At 39.5% G+C, this 19,906-nt stretch overlaps 1 protein-coding gene across 4 annotated transcripts in view; it reads left to right on the top strand.

Moving 5' to 3' along the window:
* Window positions 1-19,906, top strand: part of dock1 (dedicator of cytokinesis 1) — a 184,852-nt gene that overhangs the window by 43,719 nt on the left and 121,227 nt on the right. For 2 of the 4 annotated variants that reach the window (XM_044337095.1, XM_044337097.1), the window contains exons 17-25: window positions 678-781; window positions 1,400-1,583; window positions 6,687-6,784; window positions 8,689-8,778; window positions 10,235-10,335; window positions 10,449-10,577; window positions 13,498-13,606; window positions 14,486-14,497; window positions 16,516-16,586. In XM_044337095.1, the coding sequence (XP_044193030.1) occupies window positions 678-781; window positions 1,400-1,583; window positions 6,687-6,784; window positions 8,689-8,778; window positions 10,235-10,335; window positions 10,449-10,577; window positions 13,498-13,606; window positions 14,486-14,497; window positions 16,516-16,586 (898 nt within the window). The remainder of the gene's footprint in view (window positions 1-677; window positions 782-1,399; window positions 1,584-6,686; window positions 6,785-8,688; window positions 8,779-10,234; window positions 10,336-10,448; window positions 10,578-13,497; window positions 13,607-14,485; window positions 14,498-16,515; window positions 16,587-19,906) is intronic. The other 2 variants (XM_044337096.1, XM_044337098.1) reach the window with 1 other exon arrangement.

The following is a 19,906-nucleotide window of genomic DNA, read 5'->3' on the forward strand; positions in this document are numbered from 1 at the left end:
ATGCTAACAGGAAATGGACACACAAGATATCTTAATCCAAATCTTGGATCCATTATTGCTTACTTTTAAAACCGGCAAACAGGATTTTTTGAAAGTCAAATGACGTCATATATTATAATCAAGTCAATTTTAATATGCTATATATATATTTAGATGCTGCATATATCAGTTTAGCACATGTTATACTGACAGCTATTTGCCCGCCTCATTTAAGAAAAGAAATAAACAACTCATGCATAGATATAGGCGCAGCATTAATAAAGACATCAAAGGGGAATAGCACATTCTTCTTCACCAACAAATGTCAACTGAGCAGCTGAGACTTCAATCTGGGGTGACCCGTTTTATTAGTCTGTTAGCTTGTTAATGACTTGGCTGTGAAGTCAGCCATGCAGCGTGGTTTACCACACCGGAGCCTGTCTCTTAACACTCTAAAATGTTGGGTTAGACTTCCTGAAGATGTATACAGTACGTATATACTGTAATGTACATATGATTTAGTCTGTTAGTTTGCAAATATGTACAGAAAAGTACACATCTGTGCTGCGAGATAGGAAAGCATAGCATTTGTAAAGACGCAGTCAGTCTCAAATGTAAACAACAAAAAACGATCAACATCTCCTCCCGCCTGACTGTTCTCTATTTTCCTCACACGCTTCTTTTATCTCCACCCACAGCAAAAGACAAATCCGAGAAGATATTTGCCTTGTCTTTTGTGAAGCTGATGAGGTACGATGGGACGACCCTGAGGGACGGCGAGCATGATCTCATCGTCTACAAGGTAAACATTTAATATATAACACAGTTGGAAATCAGTCTGCGAGCGCCCGGGTTTTGTTTGTTACCGGCTGGCTACCTGCAGGGCCGGCCCACGCTCCTCATGACACGACCACAGCAGAGATGAGTCGTAGGTGAAAAATTGGTCTTATTAGTAGCTGCCATAATAATAGTCTCATTGCTTTCTGTGGAGACTCGTGTAGTTGGTATGCATCAACCCCCACAGTGAAATGAAATTACTTTCCAATTAAAATCCCTTGTATAATGATACCTTTGCATTATGGCGGCCATTTATGTTAATTAAAGTTAATGTGTGAAAAATTCCCTCAATTTGATTTTTTTTTTTTTTCCTCTTACTTTTTGCATTACTGTTGTCAGTCAAGTATGCAGTTCGGCAATGAGTTTTGTCAGTAGCGTGACTTACAGTGGTGGTGAGAAAACACCAAGAAGAAAAAAAAAAAAAAGAAACCAAGTAATAGAACATGAAACTTCATTACAACAAAAAAACATTGATATGGATTTCAATTATACCGCAGAAATGAATGAGTTCCCTGAAACGCTTCAGCTGTAAATTGTAAATCTGCTGATAAATTGACTGAGTCTTTTCCCTGGAAAAAAACAGGCAGAAGCAAAGAAGCTGGAGGACTCGTCTCTGTACCTGAACCTACCTGCCACCAAGCTGGAGCTAGAAGAGAAGGGCTACTCCACCACTGGGAAAAGCACTCAGAACCTGGGCAACTGTACCATCAGCAAGGACTCCTTTCAGATCTCCACCCTGGTCTGCTCCACTAAGCTTACACAGAACGGTAACCATATATCCTACAACTTGCCCCCCTCTGATGCACTGTCTACTGTCACCAATCACATCTACTTGTAAGAAAAGCTCTCACTCTCAAGCTCTCATAAATACATTTTTCAATATATTTTAGCTAAGTAGGAATTTGATTTTGAAACCTGCTCTGAATTTGAAAGACAGATTATCCATGCACAGTAACCATATATTAGGACTCCTTCCACATCCTTCCGTCTTTACATGTGTCCTCATGTTGGACACTTGCCCTTGCTCGAGGGTTTTCCTTCAATCTCTGCTCCCTCTAACCTGCTTTCTCTTCCTTGACTTCCATCTGTCAGTCAGTCTCAGTCTGTGATTTCAGTCCATCTCCGCTGAATGGACTACAGCTCTGCTCTGTTTACTGCTGTCAGTCTGGCACAGGGTTTTTTTATTTTTTTTTATTTTATTTATTTCCCAAGGTGCTGAGAAGAGCTACACTTATTAAGCTAAGGAAATCCCAGTCTCTGTGCTGTGGCTTACGGATTAAGGATTTTGGCCTTTTGTATTCCCCCGAAGCCTCTGTACATGTTCGTAGATCCCTACAGATATTACTGTAAACCCTCTTGGATGTGTTTGTATTTCCCGATCGTGTGAATAACATTGTGCTTGTCTTAGTGTGGATTGTGAGAAAAGCAGGTTGGAAAAGCAAACGCTCCTAGCTCCTAGTTTTACAGTCTAAACAGGGCCATCATAAATGTTCGCTAAGTAAGCTCTCTTCTGCGCTTGATGTATATTGCGTCTTTGTTTTTTGTTTTTTTTAACGTATGCAGGACTGAGTCACTATTTTAATGAGAAATTAAATCAAAGCTTCATCATTCCTCTGTTTTTTCGGCCACAGACTGAAAGAGAGTGAGAATGAAGAAGGGACAGCTCCACTGCAGGCTAACTTTGACTGGTATTGAAATTAATTGTTTTTCTCGCCCAAAGGAACATGCTGCGTGAATAAGGAGTACATCATGCTCTTATGATTTTATTCATGGTAACACAAAGATCATTTTAAATAGTCAAGGGCAGAGTGAAAAACAATACTTGGAGTCACCTGTTGAAGCAAATTGATGTATGTGTTGAATTCTCCCTGTGTAGACCACAGACTATGATGTCAACCTGTAAAAGGAAGGTTTTTACCTCCTTCAGGTGCTAAATATAGCTTAAAACTTAAAGTCCTCCTTCCAAAAGAATGTGATCTTAAGTAAAATAATACCAGCAGCTTGTGGACTGTTATATAAACCGAAATTTTTCCCAAATTTTTCATTTTATTAAACGATAATTACACTTTATTACAACATGGATATCATTTTTATAGTTTTATCCATACTTTCTATCAATTATAATAACACTGCTCACCAAACTTATTGCTTCGACAAGGCAAGAAATGCAAACACTCAGACAATCACACAGGTTTTTAAGAAGTCCACAGTTTAACAGGAGTACCTAAACTACTTCCCTTTACTGGTAAAAGTGAGCACATCTTAAATGTCAGTAATAATACACCATCGCATATGAAACTGTGAGCGCACAAGTACAGCAGGAACTGTAGGTCAAACTAGCAGCGGGACTGATTTTTACTGTTCACCTTCATTTCTCTGCCAAATAATTTTGGCTGACCCGGAGTTGCGTTTAAAACCTGTATGATTATCTGGCCGCTTGTGTTTCTCTTGCTCGGAGTTGATAGTTTTATGCCTCTTGCACTTATGGAACCACCTCAGCAACTTTTTGTGTGATTTAAAAAAAAAAAACAAAAAAAACAACAACACATGGCTGTTGATCTTTTGTACGCTGACATTTTGGAAATTTTCACCATCAGTGGCTTTGAAGAAGAGCAGCAGCTCTCTGTCTGCATTGATCTTCAGTAGTAATCTTCTCTCTACCAGCCACCATACTAATTCAGAGCCTAATGTCGTCTCGTGGTAAATCTTTGCTGTCTTACAAAGACCTGCATGGGAGAGGAAAAAAGTTGTTTCTCTGCTGGATCTGGCTTCAGTAACATGCACAACAAACTTTCATGAAGCTTCAGTAATGAGGTCACAGCGGACCTCTGAACAGGCCTTTTGTTAGAGCTCTGGGATGAGAGAAGATTTTTGTTGTCAAAGTGCAGCTGCATATATTGTGTGATAGAAGGGGGCGTCGTGTTTTGTTACAGTAATGTTCCCTTTGAGGGTTATTAAGTTTAGTCTGCGGTATAAGTTGTCATTTAAATACAGTCATGTGTTCCTTCCTACTCTTGTTAGTGGGTGGTGATGTCAGCTGATGAGCGGTCTCAGTTACAGAAGCAGAACCAGCCCACACTGATTAGAAACTAGAAAGGGAAGTAATGTTAGTAACTCAGACTTTAGTAAATGTACAGTATATAATATACAAAAAAGCAGTCAATAAGCAACATCCTCTCTCCCTATTTGTCCACCTTGCTTTCCCGTACTTCCCCTTTTTCCCCTCGTACGAGAGTGATGAGCAGCGGCGGCGTGTGTGCGCTGGGGTGTAGAGCGGCTCCTCTTCTGATATTTACCTGGCACTTTGTGGTGGTAATTTGCAAAGCACCAATAGACGCTTGGGAATCAGACTGCCTCGTCACCGCGCACTGGGTTTGATTAAACAGAGAGGTTTGTGTGTGTGTGTGTGTGATTGTGCATGTGTGCAAGCATGTGTGTCCCCCAAGGATATGTCATCCCACGCTAAAGCTCTGGAAAAAGGTTTGAGTTCTTTTAATAAAACAACGCAGAGCCAATATATCTCCGTCTCAGCCCGAGTCTGCCGCCTTTATTAAAACCTAGAAGCTCTTTCGAACTCCCACCCAAACAACTCGCTCACTCATTCACTCACTCAGTCAGTTTTGAACACCTCCTCATCCTCAAAATCGACAAAAAAGCGATCCTGAGAATCAATAAATCACTTGAAGTCATTTATCAAGCTAAAACGTCACATTGGCCGGTTCCATTTTCTTAAAGATCAGCAATGCTTTTACCGTGTTTATTATTGTATATTGAATACATCATCACTGTGATTCATACTCACTGCTGCCTAACTATTAGGTCACAAAAGGATTGTCCTGTAGACTTACTCAGGCAAAGGGGGGGGAGTAAGGAGAAAAAAAAAGGCACTGAATGCCCCTCGCAACAGACTGCTTGCTTCATACACATGACACCTCATCCCTGATCCCCACATCTGAGATGAAACACTCTTTTTAATTAAGCTAGATTTATGCAGGCGGTCTCCCAGCGCTGGGAGCTCGTGTGAAGTGGCTGCTGGCTTTTCCCAGGGTGTTTTGCAGTGTGCTTCACTAAACGGAGGCTGGAGGAGAAGCAGGGATCTAATGACAGCAGTGCTGGGAGAGAGGACCTGGCCTGGTGAAAGATGTATTAACATTCTGTTCCTATCTCGACTGGAAGGAGAAAAAATATTTTATTTAGAGAAAAAAAAATGTTTTAAAGGTGGGAATTGAGCTTCATACTGCATGCGGAGCTGCTCATTCATCACTGTGTGGAGAATAAACTGCACTTTTAACTTCATAACTACATACAAGGCTGTTACTATTAAGAAGAAGCTATGGAGACTACTTAGTGGTTATGTTTGCTTGTAAAAATGAAAAGAATTCTGTTTTTAGACATGATGTAGTACAAACAAAAAATTTTAATGTTAATGTGAAGTCTTTTGCATTTCACTTGTGCAGTGGCAATGTAACTTGTTCTCCCAGAATTAATTATTCCGCCACTTTCCATCTGTTTTGTAGCATCTTTTTAAATTTGTCCGCTTGCAAAGACATCCATCCTTGAGCAGATGTAATTTATAGAAGACACTGATTTCCTTGTTACTCCTACAATGTGGCCTCTAACATCAGTGGCCCCTGTGGGACCAAACTGCCTGATGATTTATCCTCATTTCATTCCATTTGTCTCTCTGAGGTGCTAAACTGTCAATTTTTTTAAATCTATATCTCCGTGGGGAGGGGCGATCCCTTTTTAGTTTAGACAGGATCTTGTGACCAAACCCTGATAGGATGTCAGGTTTGCAGATGATAGGCATCCATCACTGAGAGAGAATAGGCAAGAGAGAGAAGGTACCAGAAAGGCTTGAGCTCCCAGAGGGATGCAGGTGAGTCAGTCAGAGCTCCTCAATCCTCGCAACTATTTTGATAAGGAATAAATTGTCTTTTTTTTTTTTTTTAAAGCAAAATACCAAATAGCCCCTAGTTTCAGCTTCTCCAACATGATGATTTGCTGCTTTTCTCTGTTTTATATCATAATAAATTGTGTTTTGGACTGTTAGGAGGACAAAATAGAACATTTGAAGATGTCACCTTGAGCTCTGAGAATTTTTTTCAATATTTTCTCATGTTTTATAGACCAAATAATCAAGAAAATAATCAGCAGATAAGACTTGACTAATGTTTACGGATCAAATGTACAGTACATAAACCTACTGAGTTAACAGTGTACTCCAGAGGTTTAGTATTAGACTTTCATAAAGTTGGGAGTCTTTTCAAATGGTCAAAATGAATGCAGCAGAGGCAGAGATATCCTGACTGTAAGCACCTAGTAAGGGCCAAGCTCCAAAGCATCTGGATTCTACATTCTCCATAATGCAACTCAATAACATCTTTTCTTAGACACCCCCCAGTTTGTAACACAGACACAGGCTGTGTAGTATTTCCCAAAGTGATGTCAATGTCTAAAATCACCTCTTAACACTCTTGTCACTTCCTGGCTCGCACCTCTTGAAAACCAAATGTCTAGAAATAATCTGACTGTCGTACACTGGGCTGGTATATACGATGCTTTTTTTAAAGTTCCAAGTTTGATCTTCCGCCAAAGGTGGTCTGAGCAAAGTGCATCCTTGAGCTTAATCACATTATGATTCAACCTCTTAAAACTAAATGTATTTTCCATAATCCGAGGGGGAGGGGGAGGGGGGCGGCATCTTAAACAAATTTCTGACCCCAAGACATTAACTGCAAATGTTAAACCTTAATTGTCATCTCTCGCTGTCTCTCCATCTCTCCTTACACAGCATGTATTACGACCGGCAGGATGAACTTTACAGCGTTTTCTCTGTGGTAATAACTTTTTTTTTTTTTTCTTTCCAGTGGACTTACTTGGCCTGCTGAAGTGGCGCTCAAACACCAGCCTGCTGCAACAAAACCTCCGGCAGCTGATGAAGGTGGAAGGCGGCGAGGTTGTCAAGGTGAGAGCGTGAAAGTCACCCCGCGCTGTGCTGTGGCTACACGGGCCTCCTGTCGTCTTCTTTCTGATGCTGAGTGTGTTCAAAAGCCGGAGCACAAACTCTTTATCTTAACTTGTATTTCTTTTAAATGTTGTATCCTTGAAAAAATGTACTTCATTCCTTGCTTGGATACACATTAACACAAAAACAAAACAAAAGAGCTCAACAGTTGGTTACATAAACAATCCAGTCACAAACAAGCCTTAATGTTCCTGAAAGCTACAGCATCTTGGTAGTGATTTTGCAACAGATTTCACTGCCTCTCAGTGGGAACAGTTTGTTGTTTTGTTTTTTTTTTGTTTTTGTGAAAGTCTACAGTGAGGAAGGAAGGCACATAGCACCACACAGTGTACAGAGAAAGAGGAGATGACCTGCTGTCAGAAGCACAGGCAGCTCAGTGTGGGGCAGATGAATAAACCGCTCTGAAGAAAGTTTTGCATGGACTGGTTGGGGGGGGCCTGGCACATCACAGCGTATCTGAGGAAGTCCTTCACCCAGACAGTTTTGATCAGGACAGATAGATGGATCAACCACAGCGGGACCAGTTTATTAAACCACATGGGTGTTATTATTATTACCACCACATTAGCACTCAGTCTCTCCATGTGCTCAGAGGCTCACGGTGTGCAATTAGATGACATTTTCATTTTGGAATTTGCAAGCTAATTTATCAATAGGGTATAAGTTATTATGGGTGTATACAGTATATATACAAGATTCAAAGATTAAATCATGGATAAATCTTATTTTTTTTATATCTCCCTAATGTGATGCTGTTTCTGATTGAACAGGACCGCGTGACTCTCTGTCATGCAGTCTGACCTTCATGAGATTGAATTGTTTCGTAGGGCGCACGATGTTTGTTTCTTGTTGAGAACGTGATGGATCTCATCCATCCTGAGATGACAGACCAAGCACAGTATAGAGCGATAGCTCTGTTTCTGACACTTTTACATCTGTTTTCACATTGCCTCAGAATTGGCTGAGTAAATTGAGCATGTTTCCCCAGAGAAGGAGGGGGTATGTACTTAGTGTTTCTTGAGGTAGTGCTGACAGGGAAATTATTACTGTCTTCATAGAACTATATTGGCTTATGTTAGCAGCTGTATGGGGTGCGTAATGGGTAGCAAATAGCGCTGTCAGAGCAGTTCTCCATTTAGTTACAATATATAGAGTCTATTAAACTATTCAAAATGGTTGCAAATATAATATTTGGACATACAGTGCCATGTTATTGTTGAAAAAAAATATGTAAATTGCTAAATTGTCCAAATGTGTGAAGAATTTCTTCAACACTATTTATCTCATTGAACATCAGTTTTTATTATTTTATGTTATTTTAACATAGTATTGCTGTATCTTGATACAGCAGCACCATTGGATATATATTCATATCACTATTATGATAATGGTATGAACAGCTCTAATGGTGATGTATTTGGACACCAAATAGTTTCTATTTTCAGCTGTTCCTGCTGGAAATGTTTTCTTTCAACTCTGCCAAAAATAGTGTAAAGTCACTAAGATCCATAGTTCGACTGTTTTCATGCACTTTTGTGTGTCTTATTACGTCTCACTCTGTGATTGGGATTTTTATGTCTTGCTCTTCTAGAAGTGACAGATAAATGCGTTCGGCCTGAGGTCATTTATCACTTTAATGTCAGCAGCTGGATGTGAAACGTCCTTTCCAAAAGAAGGAAGTGATCTACAATTTGATTCAAAAGAGCAGTGAAAAAAGTTTTCCAGTGAGACTGAGAGTCTTTGTTTTGGTTCTTTATTTTTTTTGGTTTTTATGTTATTTTTCTTTTGAATGCCATATTTTTATTGTTGGCCTGCCATAACGTGCTTTGCATCTGTCGTTCCAGTTCCTGCAAGATACTCTGGATGCTCTCTTCAACATCATGATGGAGAACTCCGACAGTGACACTTTTGATACTTTGGTGTTCGATGCCTTGGTAAGCAAAGACGCAAGACGGTAACAGCAGAGCAGAATTCCTCACAGTAGAGCTTCTTCCTCAGTGGGAATGAACACTTAGACGTATATTCACAGCTCAGTCGCAAGTATAATATGTTGTCAGATCTTTCATGTGCTAAAAGCCTTTGTTGATGGGTGTCTCTGCTCTGCTGTGTCGGCCCTTTTTGATTTGACAACAAAAATCTGTTTGCTTTTTTTTGTTTGCACCACAAGTGTGCAACTACTGTCTTCTGTCCTTAGCTGTAGCTCTGAACTAAAAGGATAAACAATACATTTGTTTTCATTCCTTGGGACAACTGTAAACCATCAAAGTATCATAAGAATCCTTTCATAAATATTTCTTAGAGCAGGATTTGGTTTGTGCCTTGAAGAGCAATTTTTGACCACACAAGTTTCAAACAGAATCCATTTGCACTGTTATAAAGGACTAATTCACTTTGCACAAACATGTTTTGTAACAGAATGTGTGTTTCCTAGAAGTATGCAGAGCACACACCTTAACACCCACAAAAATGCTCAGTATGTGTCAGGGTCACACCTTAGAGGAACATCGCAGTGCATAAGTATGTGCAATTAATATTTTAGTTGTGCTGGTTTTATACTCCAGCAGACTGGATTCATAATAAAACAACAACTATAGGGGTAAAGTGTTGACTTTCAGCTGTAATTCATTTATTTTTGGTCATGAATAGTTAGGATTTCTACAATTTAAATTAACAGTATTGGTGTCAACTCCCTCAAACAGCAAAGTCTAAACTTCTCATCTTATTTTACAACCTGTGCTGGAGAACAGAGCTAATACAATAGAATATTTGTCACTGTCCAGATACTTAGACACTGCACTATATATTGCGGCTCACAAACTGTCCCCTTGTTGTTGGTAAATAAGAGCTGGGCTTTACAGAGGGAAGTTCAGACATGCTGCATCTCATGTAAAATCACTACTGCTGCATTGAGCTGCATGAATTTGCACCGGCAGAGTATCATTGTCATTAATATTCTTCGTCTAACGTTAAAGTTCTAATTTTCCTGCTAGACAGAGCACAAAGAAGATCCTGCAAAAGTCAAAAATAAATTAGCTTGCCGGAATCGTGATTACATAACTTTGTCATGTATTAATCAGGTGTTTGTAGCCAATGAGTTGACCCAGTATCCTATTAGAACGCTATCTCGCATGCCATCATCTAACATCATGGGGTACAATTCAAAAGAAGAGTTTTCTCTGTCAGAGAAAGGAGGTAGAAATCGTGTTGCCGGGTGTCCTAGATTTATCTGCAGGCTAGAGAATTGAGAGAAAATGGTTTTCTGCTCAAATGCAATCTTGTTTAATTTCCCAATCTGTTTCAGCATATTGAGTAAGACAGCCACTTTTCCCTGCTCTCCATTATGAGCCATGCGGTTTACATTTTAATGAATATGTCTTTGTTCTCTGACAGGTGTTCATAATTGGGCTTATTGCCGACCGAAAGTTCCAGCACTTTAACCCTGTTCTGGAGACCTACATTCGGAAGCATTTCAGCGCCACACTGGCATACACGTGAGTTAATTACCTTCTATACATATAGACCAAGCACTTTACATAACAAATTACATCCCGTTTTGTGACGAGTAGATGTGTCTGACTCATGTTTGTCGTGGTCGTGTTTATAGGAAGCTGACCAAAGTCCTGAAGAACTATGTGGACAATGCCGAGAAGCTGACAGAACAACTGCTGAAGGCCATGAAGGCTCTAGAGTACATCTTCAAGTTCATCGTCCGCTCCAGGGTCCTCTTCAATCAGTACGTCCTGATGCACACATAATACACACATATTACGATGCCGTGACAGAGGCCTGTGCATGGTTGACAACATGGATAAATATACAGTATATCCAGAGGGCAAAGTTTAGAGAGCACTTTGAAGATGGTGTCTCAGTCTTCTGCAGTGGTGGAAGTAGTTGCAGTCGTGTGCTTAAAAAAAAAAGTTGCAATACCACAGCATAACAATACTCCATTACAAGTATTAAAAAGATTACTTCAGTGAACATATAAAGTTGCAAAATTTACTTAAATTATTAAAAGTACTCGGCATGCAAAATGGCTTCTTTCAGTGTTATATTGATTTATATATACTGTATACAGATATAGAGTGCCTGTAAAAAGTATATACCCTTGGAATTTGTCATTTTTTTCCTTAAAACAATTAAGGATACAGGATTTCATGTGTTTTTTTGACACTAATCAACAGAAAAAGACCCTTTGATATAAAAAAAAATGCAAACTGATCTCTACAAAGTGATCTAAATCAGCTACAAATATAGAAATATGAAACACATCATTTATTTTACATGTAAAATATTGATCTTAAAAGTAACCAGTAACTATAGCTGTGAAATAAATGCAGTGAAACGTAAAAATTACAATATTTTCCTCTGGAACGTAGTGGAGTAGAAGTATAAATTAGCATGAAATGAAGTTACTCAAGTACGCCTCAAAATTGTACTTAAGTACAGTACTTGAGTAAATGTACTTAGTTACAAGACTTCTGACAACATCCAGCATCACTTGGTGTGGTCAGATATGGTCTTCTGTACTTGTGGCCGCATTCAACTGTGTTGTAGGTTTTGCACCATTGTGCATTATGACGAGAAAGATTTTTAGCTCGGGTGCAGTTACTAATTCGCACATAATATTTTTACACAGTGTAAAAAGTGCTCAGCTGAAAAGTGACGAGACAAATATTTTTTTTTAGTCATTCAAAAATGTCTCCCCAAGTGTAAGCAAACAGTCTTTAAAGAGTTAAATACAAGATTGGACACACACATGTATGTACTCGCACATATACAAGTATGCAGACATACTTAAACCATCTGTACTTTTTAGATACAGACACAATATTTTGATTGTATTATAAATATCTATAAGCACGTTACCTTCATACTAATTTAACTTAACTTAAAAACTGATTTAATTTTTTTACTCCTTAAATAATACTCTGGTTTTAGTGTTATGTAATTCTAAAAATCAATATCGTATGCAGCATTGATTGTGTTCTCCACAGTTTGCTGCTGCTGCTGCTGCTGTAGAATAAAGTTGAATTAGGTAAATGTGAACGGTCTTTGAGTGAGGTAATTTTTATAGACATACATGTATTTATAATAGGCTGCAGGGATGTTAAATAGGTGATAATGTTGTAAAGCCATGGAATGAAGCTGTTGGCGGCTGAGGGGCTGATGTATGATCCTGGTCTAATTGAGTGTGCAGAGTTTGATTGCTTTTCTGTCCGATGTCTAGAGGACGCTCCGTCCTTTACCTCACACACATTAGACCACGGCGACGTCACACATCACTCTCTCTTCCAGTGCCGTCCATGTTCACAGCGTGTGCCAAGTTGTTTCTTTCAAGGATAACCAATAACAGCCTCCGACCTTAAAGCGGGCCCGTTGTCTGCGTCGAAGCACTTTCTTTGGTCGGCTGCCAGCGTCAGGCCATTGTCGCTGAATCAAATTCAGAGCCTGAAATTCCTCTAAACTCAAAAGTTTGGTTCGTGTGAGCCTTCCTTTTCGTGCAGCTCCGACTAGGAAGGTGCCAAGGCTACATCAGCAGGTGTCCAGCTTTTCATTATGGGTCAGCGGAACATTTCTATGAAATGATAGAGGAGACACTCTAATCACACAATCTACCCCCCCACCCCCCTCTGACTTGAGACTGGTACGGCTGTCTGAAGCTCACTCTGCTCCTCGGTGCTGCAGGTGAGAAACAGCTTTAAGTAATTGTTGTTCTGGGAGCTCTGAGATGGATACCTCTAATCCCATGTTTTCTGTAAGCCCTCAACAGTGACTATCCTGGACCATGTAATACCCGTAGCCCCGTGAGAGATTGTGGCACCACAAAAACCCGCCGCTGTGGAAGAAAGCCAGTGAAATCTGATGCGGTGGGAGCAATCTGAACACTTCACCGCTCTCTGACCTGCCTCCCCTGCTTCAGGCTTCAAATTATTTTAATTTCTCTCGCAAATCCTGATTTTTTTTTTTTTTTTTTTTTTTTAAACGGTTGACACACTTAATTACTTTGCAGCAAGCACAACGTGGCTCATTTACAGTTAATACCCAGTTTGTGGAGATTTCTGGGGCTCTGCAAGTGGGATGAAATGCATTTGCATTTTTTTGTGATTATGGAGGAAACCCTGCTTTATGTTCCCATGCACATGGATATTCAGGGAAGTGTTTTCTGCGATTGTTCAGTCATCATCGGCTTTTAGGCGCTCGCTGGGCAGCATTTGCTCCACAGAACCAAACAAGCAGAAGAGACATTAGCGATACTACATCCCAGACAGAATTGAAAGTAAAGTCACTGAACCCTTACATGACATTTGTTTTCTATTCGTCGTGTAGTATTCTAGGAGAGTCATTAACATAGATCATTAATTTTTCTGATTTTTTTGTTCCCACATGACAGCAGGCAGATGCTTCAGGGTCTTGTCATGTTGTTTTAAATGCTAATCTGGCTGGCAGCGAGAGCGATGTCTGTGGTTCGGATCCAAGAATATTTCCATTGATAACACACGCGGGCTATTCTACTGGCTGCTTTTAATGATTTAACAGGGAAGCATCAAACTCTTGTCATATCCAATGCGGGCGGGGCTGTTTACACAGGGATGAAACAAACAACAGCCTTGTGATCATCTGCCAATGTAATTCTCTACTTCATCTCCTCCCAGGCTCTATGAGAACAAAGGAGAGGCCGACTTCATGGAGTCCTTGAGGAACCTTTTCACATCCTTTAATGACATGATGAACAGTAATTCAGAGAACACTGGCATGGTGAAGGTAGGCTGACTATCGCACAAGTCCAACCGCCGCACACTATCGCTCAGACTCCTTGCCAAGATTTATCTGCTGCTGTGTGAATAGTAAATAACTGCTGCTGTGCGAATAGTAAATAAATCTGCTGTGATGTGCTTTGGATGACACGCTCTGTAATTGGAGATGCATGTGTCTTGTTAGATGTAAACTAGCAGCTTATTAGACATTTTTCTTGAAGTTCCTTCTGCTTGTTGATGATCTTTATGTGCTACAGTCTTTGTTTTCCTCACCTTTGTCAAGTCTCTGTTCAGAGTTTCCTAATATTTTTCCTTCTGTGTGAGGGCTGCACATGAAATTAAATGAGATATATTACAAAGAGAGCATATTTAACTAGTACTCAAAGGAATATTTTGTCATTTTGTGAAATATGTTTATTCACTTCCTTGCCAAGAGTCGAGAAGAACGATATCACTCTCATGTCTGTACAATAAATATGAAGCTGCAACCGATTAGCTTAGCTTAGCATGCTGAAAAAATCCACCTATCAGCACCTTTAATGCTTGCTAATTATATCACATTATATCTTTTTTTACTTAAGCTGACTATAGAAAATTAGAAAAAGCTTTGTTTTTTTTTATCAAAATACAGGTCAAGGTGACATATTTGTAACTGATTAACTATGAGACGGAAATAGAGTAAGTTGACGTGTTCAGGATTTTTTTTTGTGCAGTCCTAGCCTTTCAGATTTATCTTGCATCCTTGCATTATGTATGTTTGGCCTTTCTTTGTTTCTCTTGTCTGTCTGTACTTCTATATGTGTTTGTGTTTTTCCTCTCTCTCTCTGTGTCACTCTGACCTTGACTGTCCTGTGAACTGGGGCTCCTCTGGCCTTCTGCTCTTTAGCTGCTCCTTAAGGTATTTATTTCACTGCCTCGGTCCTTCCGCCTTTAAGCTCTCTCTATTGTGTTTGGATTTCATTAACCTTGACCCCTAACTCGGCCACTATCAACTTAAAACAAACAGATATATGTTTTTTTGTCATTTTGCACGTATACACTCATATACACGTTTGCACACATGCTCCTGTGCACACATCTATGCTTTATAGATAACATAATCACAAGGTACATGCACCTTGGCACACCTACAGTAGATCCATGTGCACGCTCAACCATAAGAGAAGCTCAGGAGTCAATTAGGAGTCAGTTGCTGTGTAATTGGGTGAGATATTAGCTTTACTGTCAGTAAATTAAAAACTGATCTTGAGGAACGGGCATGAAAGCGAGGAATCCCGGTCCCTTCCATATCCGCCCTCGTGAAAGCACTGTGACAGGTGGAAGCTAACGAGCAGTCCCATCATACCTCGAGTCTGAATCCCGATGAACATCTGGACAATTCCACACACACACACACACACATGCAGGCGACAACTTTGATAAACAGACAAACTCATACACATCTGGTGACTGCGAGGCACACACAGGGAGCCGTACAGCAGCGTGAGACGCAGCTCTACCGAGACTGAGAGTGACACTTCACACAACACGTCCTCGCACAACAGGTGGGAGTTTAGTTGTTGTCGAGAACAAAGTGGGAAAAAAGACATTCTGTTAAAATTGCTCCTTCATGGAGTAAACAGATGGAGTCGGCTTTTTATCATAAAGACAAAGGATTGCTAAACCGAATCAAAGTCGAACCGCATCTTTTGAAATCCAGGCTTCAGTCTCCTCGACTCTATTCCGTCTGTAGAGTGAGGTGAAGGTGTTCCGCATGTTAAAACTCTAAAAATATCTAATAAAATGAGAAGATTAAAGCAGGATTTTTATTTAGAGGTCATGACTATATCCTTGTTTGAAAAACAAGGTAAAGACACAGTGTTGCTCTGAATTAAACATCTGCCAGCGTGTGCTCAGATGTTCAGAAGCATGTTCCTCACACAAGATTTCAAACTGAATTTTTCAGTTACATTTACTGAAATCAATAACAAGTGTATTTCCCCTTTCCAACCCCATGTAAAACATTGGTAATTAGCTGTCACATATATTTAGAAATAATCTAGGTACAGTAACAAACAGTGGGTCGTACTTGGTTATGTCCGGTGTGCTACATCTGTATGGGTAATCAACCTCTATGAGACAGACTGGCACTGCTGCTAATTTGCACAGATGCTGTATAAACACTCTAAACCCACCTTGGCCAGCATTTAGCAGCAGTCAGTTAGAGAAGAAAGTGTCATCTCTGTTAATCATTCCCATTATTAATGGATGGCTCTGTAATCAGCTCCCGGGAGCACACACTTGATTACTTTATTATAGTATTGACTTGCAAATGTATATCCTCTCTGGCTTTATCTATCAGCGTATCATCACAGAGAGGATCTTACTCAGTCCCATTTTATTTATTACAAGTCTTAACACCACCCGCTGCCCTCAGGTAGATTGAACAAGATATATTAAGACACAGAGATAGGAAGAGACTTCAAAGGAGCCGAGCTTTATTTATGAACAATAGCCGCTGATCGTGTTGGCTTATACCGTAGAGTATGAGGAGGAGTTGAACTTGTATGAAGGTGTGACTTCATCTGATATTGATTGGTTTTTAATAAAAGTATAGCCACATAGTAGCTACATTACACATACTATTTATGCTTCATTTGTTTTAGTTTGTGTTCCACAAAAGGAAAAATGCGTCGACTGCAACAGAATAAAAGACACTCTGTTTTTATTAATATCAAAATCTTAGCAAGAGGACACAGAATCAAGCAACAAGACACATTTACACTTAACTACACACAATTCACAACTCACTTGTTGGTGTAAATGTACTTTTACACTTCATTACATAATATGGGATTGAGTTGCTTACTAAATATTAATCAATGACTAAACTAATTAACTTGGTCTTGTCATGTTTCTTTTGTTCTTCTGGTGAAGGGTGCCGCGCTGAAGTACATCCCCACCATCGTCAATGATGTCAAGCTGGTCTTTGATCCGAAGGAACTAAGGTAATTTTATGTGATACATTATATTTCCATGCTTTGGTGTTTGGTGACAATGATACCTAGAGTAGACGATTATAGTCTGAGAGAAAATCATTCGATGTTAGAGGAGTTGTCATTGTAGCAGGTCGTACAGATCTTTCTGAACTATTTCTGTATGTTTTCCTCCCTGTGAATTTCTCAAAAAGAGGGGGTGTTGCTGAAAAGCACCACAGCAGCTCATTAAAGCAAATGTATAGAAAATGTTGAAATTAGTCTACAAGTTCTTTTCGCTGAGGAATGAAAGGAGAAATCTCAGTTGCTTGAGTTTTTTTTGAGCCGTCTGCTTGAATTCAAGTGTCATTTCAGATGGATCCCTAACAAGCTGATGGGATATTGTACTGCTGTAAAGATGGAGAAGCACCATTTATTTATTTCTGGCTCTCTACCTTTGGCTGTTTTTATCCAACAACTCACCATTCACTAGCTGCACTTTGATGGGTATCGGCTAAACATGCTCAGGTTGCCTTGGAAACTCACTAGCTGCTCCACTCAAGTGTTCATTTCAGTAAATGTTGTCTGCTGTGATTGTCATCTATCGTAGCTTACTTATTGCTCGTCCTAATAATAAATTACTAATAATACATTTCTTTTTGACACGTATCACATGATCATGTTACTGTAATAAACAGAAAACCTTATTGATCCATCATTATCTGAATTACATTTAGTTTATTTTGAAGATTCTCTATATTACAAAAAAGTGAGTTAACTATAATTCCCAAATGACCTCCATAACCTTTAACCAAAACTTCAGTTTCATGTTTTTTTGGGGGGAGGGGGGGCAGTGTTCCAAAACTATTTTTGAGACCTGAGAGGACATTGCATTTGTGACAAATGCCTCTTGGGTGTGCCCTTGATTTTTCTGTCCCATTTGAAAGTCTTTAATCTCTTATGCTAAAAGGACACAGCACAAAAACAAAGAATGGCCTCATTTATAGAGCATTATACTTACAAATATGTGCAGAATATATTCAGTGAAATACTTCTCAGCTGCAAATCAGTCTTTTAAAGGCACACTTTTTTTTTCATATTCTGGTCTAACGGTTTTATCATTTGTAAATAGTTCATACAAATATAGTCATGCAGGCGTTACACTTATTTTGCCCTGATTGTCTCGTGATATTGATATTGTCTCATGATAAAATATGAGCACACAGACAGTTAAATCAATAGGGAGGACATAATGGGAGATGAAATCAGCAGGCTAATGCTTGTGCTTGTTAAGACTGAATTACTCTTTTATTAATGATGAAATGCGAAGTCTATAAAAAAGTGGGTCTGTTAGGTTATATTAAAATAATTTCATCATTAATTAAAAGCTTTACATGCTGGATCAAAACAGGGTGTGTATTTTTATTTATTATTTTGCAATACTTTCCACAGCTGCTAAGAAATAAAACCTCTTGGCGAAAATGAGCAGAAGGGCAATTTTAACAAAGCAAAGGCCATCACTATTTAATGAATGACGCCGTTGTTTTTACCATTAATAAAAAAAGATGAGACGAGATACTGACAGGATCTGTCTACTTCCACTAAATCAAATTTCTTAGAGGCAACCCTGTATCGTTGCATCAGAAACACTCCGTTTTATTTATCTTGTTTTTATGGCAGCACAAAGACTGGCACAAGTAGCGCTACTACATGTAGGTATTTTCCAGACCTCGAAATGTTCTTTGCCTGTTCATTTGCAAGCACTCAGCAAGGAGCCTCTTCCATTCGCCCCACATCCAGCACCTGGGCAGCTGCCATTTCCACAGCAGTTTCTGGGCCACACAGGATTGGAAATCCTCTGCCTCTGGACTCCACTCCACCACTATCACAGCCACAGTGAAGGGGTGGGGGGGTGGAGGCAGTTTCGGTCTGAGGTGAAAGACAGTCTGTCAGTTCATCCGTTCTGTCTACCATCCACCATCTCTCTGTTCAGCTTTCACAGCTACCTGGACTGATTTTCTTTTTTTTTTCTCCTTATACTGTCTCAATTTAATTCACCATTATTAGAGTATGTCCTTCTCAGAGCGTGACACAGATTCAAAATGTTCAAAGTGTTCATTCTTAATTGAGTCGTTCAGGATGAGGCATGAGAAAAATTTTAAGCAGAAACCGTATTTACATTTTTGGATTGACTCTTGACCTACCTCCACCCTCTGCGTGCTGTGCAGCCAAAGGAACCATATGTTATCCATCTGTATGGTGGAATATAGTGAAATACAAAAAAACTGAAATGTTTGTGGGGTTGTAGAGACAGTTTGGCTATTGAGAAATTTTGATTTAATTGTTGGGTCACATCCGTCCTGGTTGACAGTTTCAATATAATTGCGTTGAAGTTACCTGGTTGTTCCAGTAATGATGAAGATAGATAACATACATAACAAGAAGACACTAGAAGCTCTGCCATCTATTTTGGAGTTTGAAAAAAAAAAAAAAAAAAAATGCACATGGAAAGCTCTTGATTTCAACTTTAAGCCTTTTATGAACCATTCATTTAACCATAAACAACCAGCCAGGCTCTTTTTTTCCCCTGTTTGAGCAAAGGTGGCATCAGCTGTTCCCGTTGTTAGCACAAACCTGGCTGAGCGGCCGAGCTGGAGGCGACTAAATTGAAGCCTCGGGGGTGGGGGTGTTTCATCCTCTGCCAGAACCTTTTTTCTCCTCCTTGAGCCTCAACTTGCCAACATAATGAGCATCCGTCCTCTTCATTGAGGAGAAAACTGTCAGCTTTATGTTTGTGCATGAATGCGGTTTTAGCTTTAAGGCCCAGAACTGTTGAATGTTCATAGTTTGATCTTGCTGAGCCACATGTTGGTTGTGCTGATAAATGAAACACTAGTTGAAACATTTTTTTTTGTTGAATAGTGTGCATCGGCATACAAGACTGTATAGAAGTCATCCTTCAAGACGACAGCTTTGTGGAACGGAGAAGCAAGATTAAAGTCTGCTGAAGCCATTGGAGTTGAAACCGCACACACCCACACAGGTGTTTTCACTTATTTGGGCTGACGAGGCTCTTCTCAGCACTGTGTGGGTGTACAGACTGTGCTTGACTGACATTTCTCTGACTCTGCTGTCAGTTTTGTTGAACCTGTTAGACTGTTAGACTTATTTTTAAGTATATGGAGTTTAGTGTCCTTGGCGCAGCTCCATCTTTTAAAAAAAAAAGAAAAGAGGTTTAGGCTGCTAGAATTAGGGATGGACAATGTAGGTAAAATATTTGACTATGTTTTATACTGTGTATATATATGGTGGTGTAGTACATTCTTAAAATATTTAGTCAAAGTAGCTATAAT

Source organism: Thunnus albacares, chromosome 20 (assembly GCF_914725855.1).
Source record: "Thunnus albacares chromosome 20, fThuAlb1.1, whole genome shotgun sequence".
NCBI lineage: Eukaryota > Metazoa > Chordata > Actinopteri > Scombriformes > Scombridae > Thunnus > Thunnus albacares.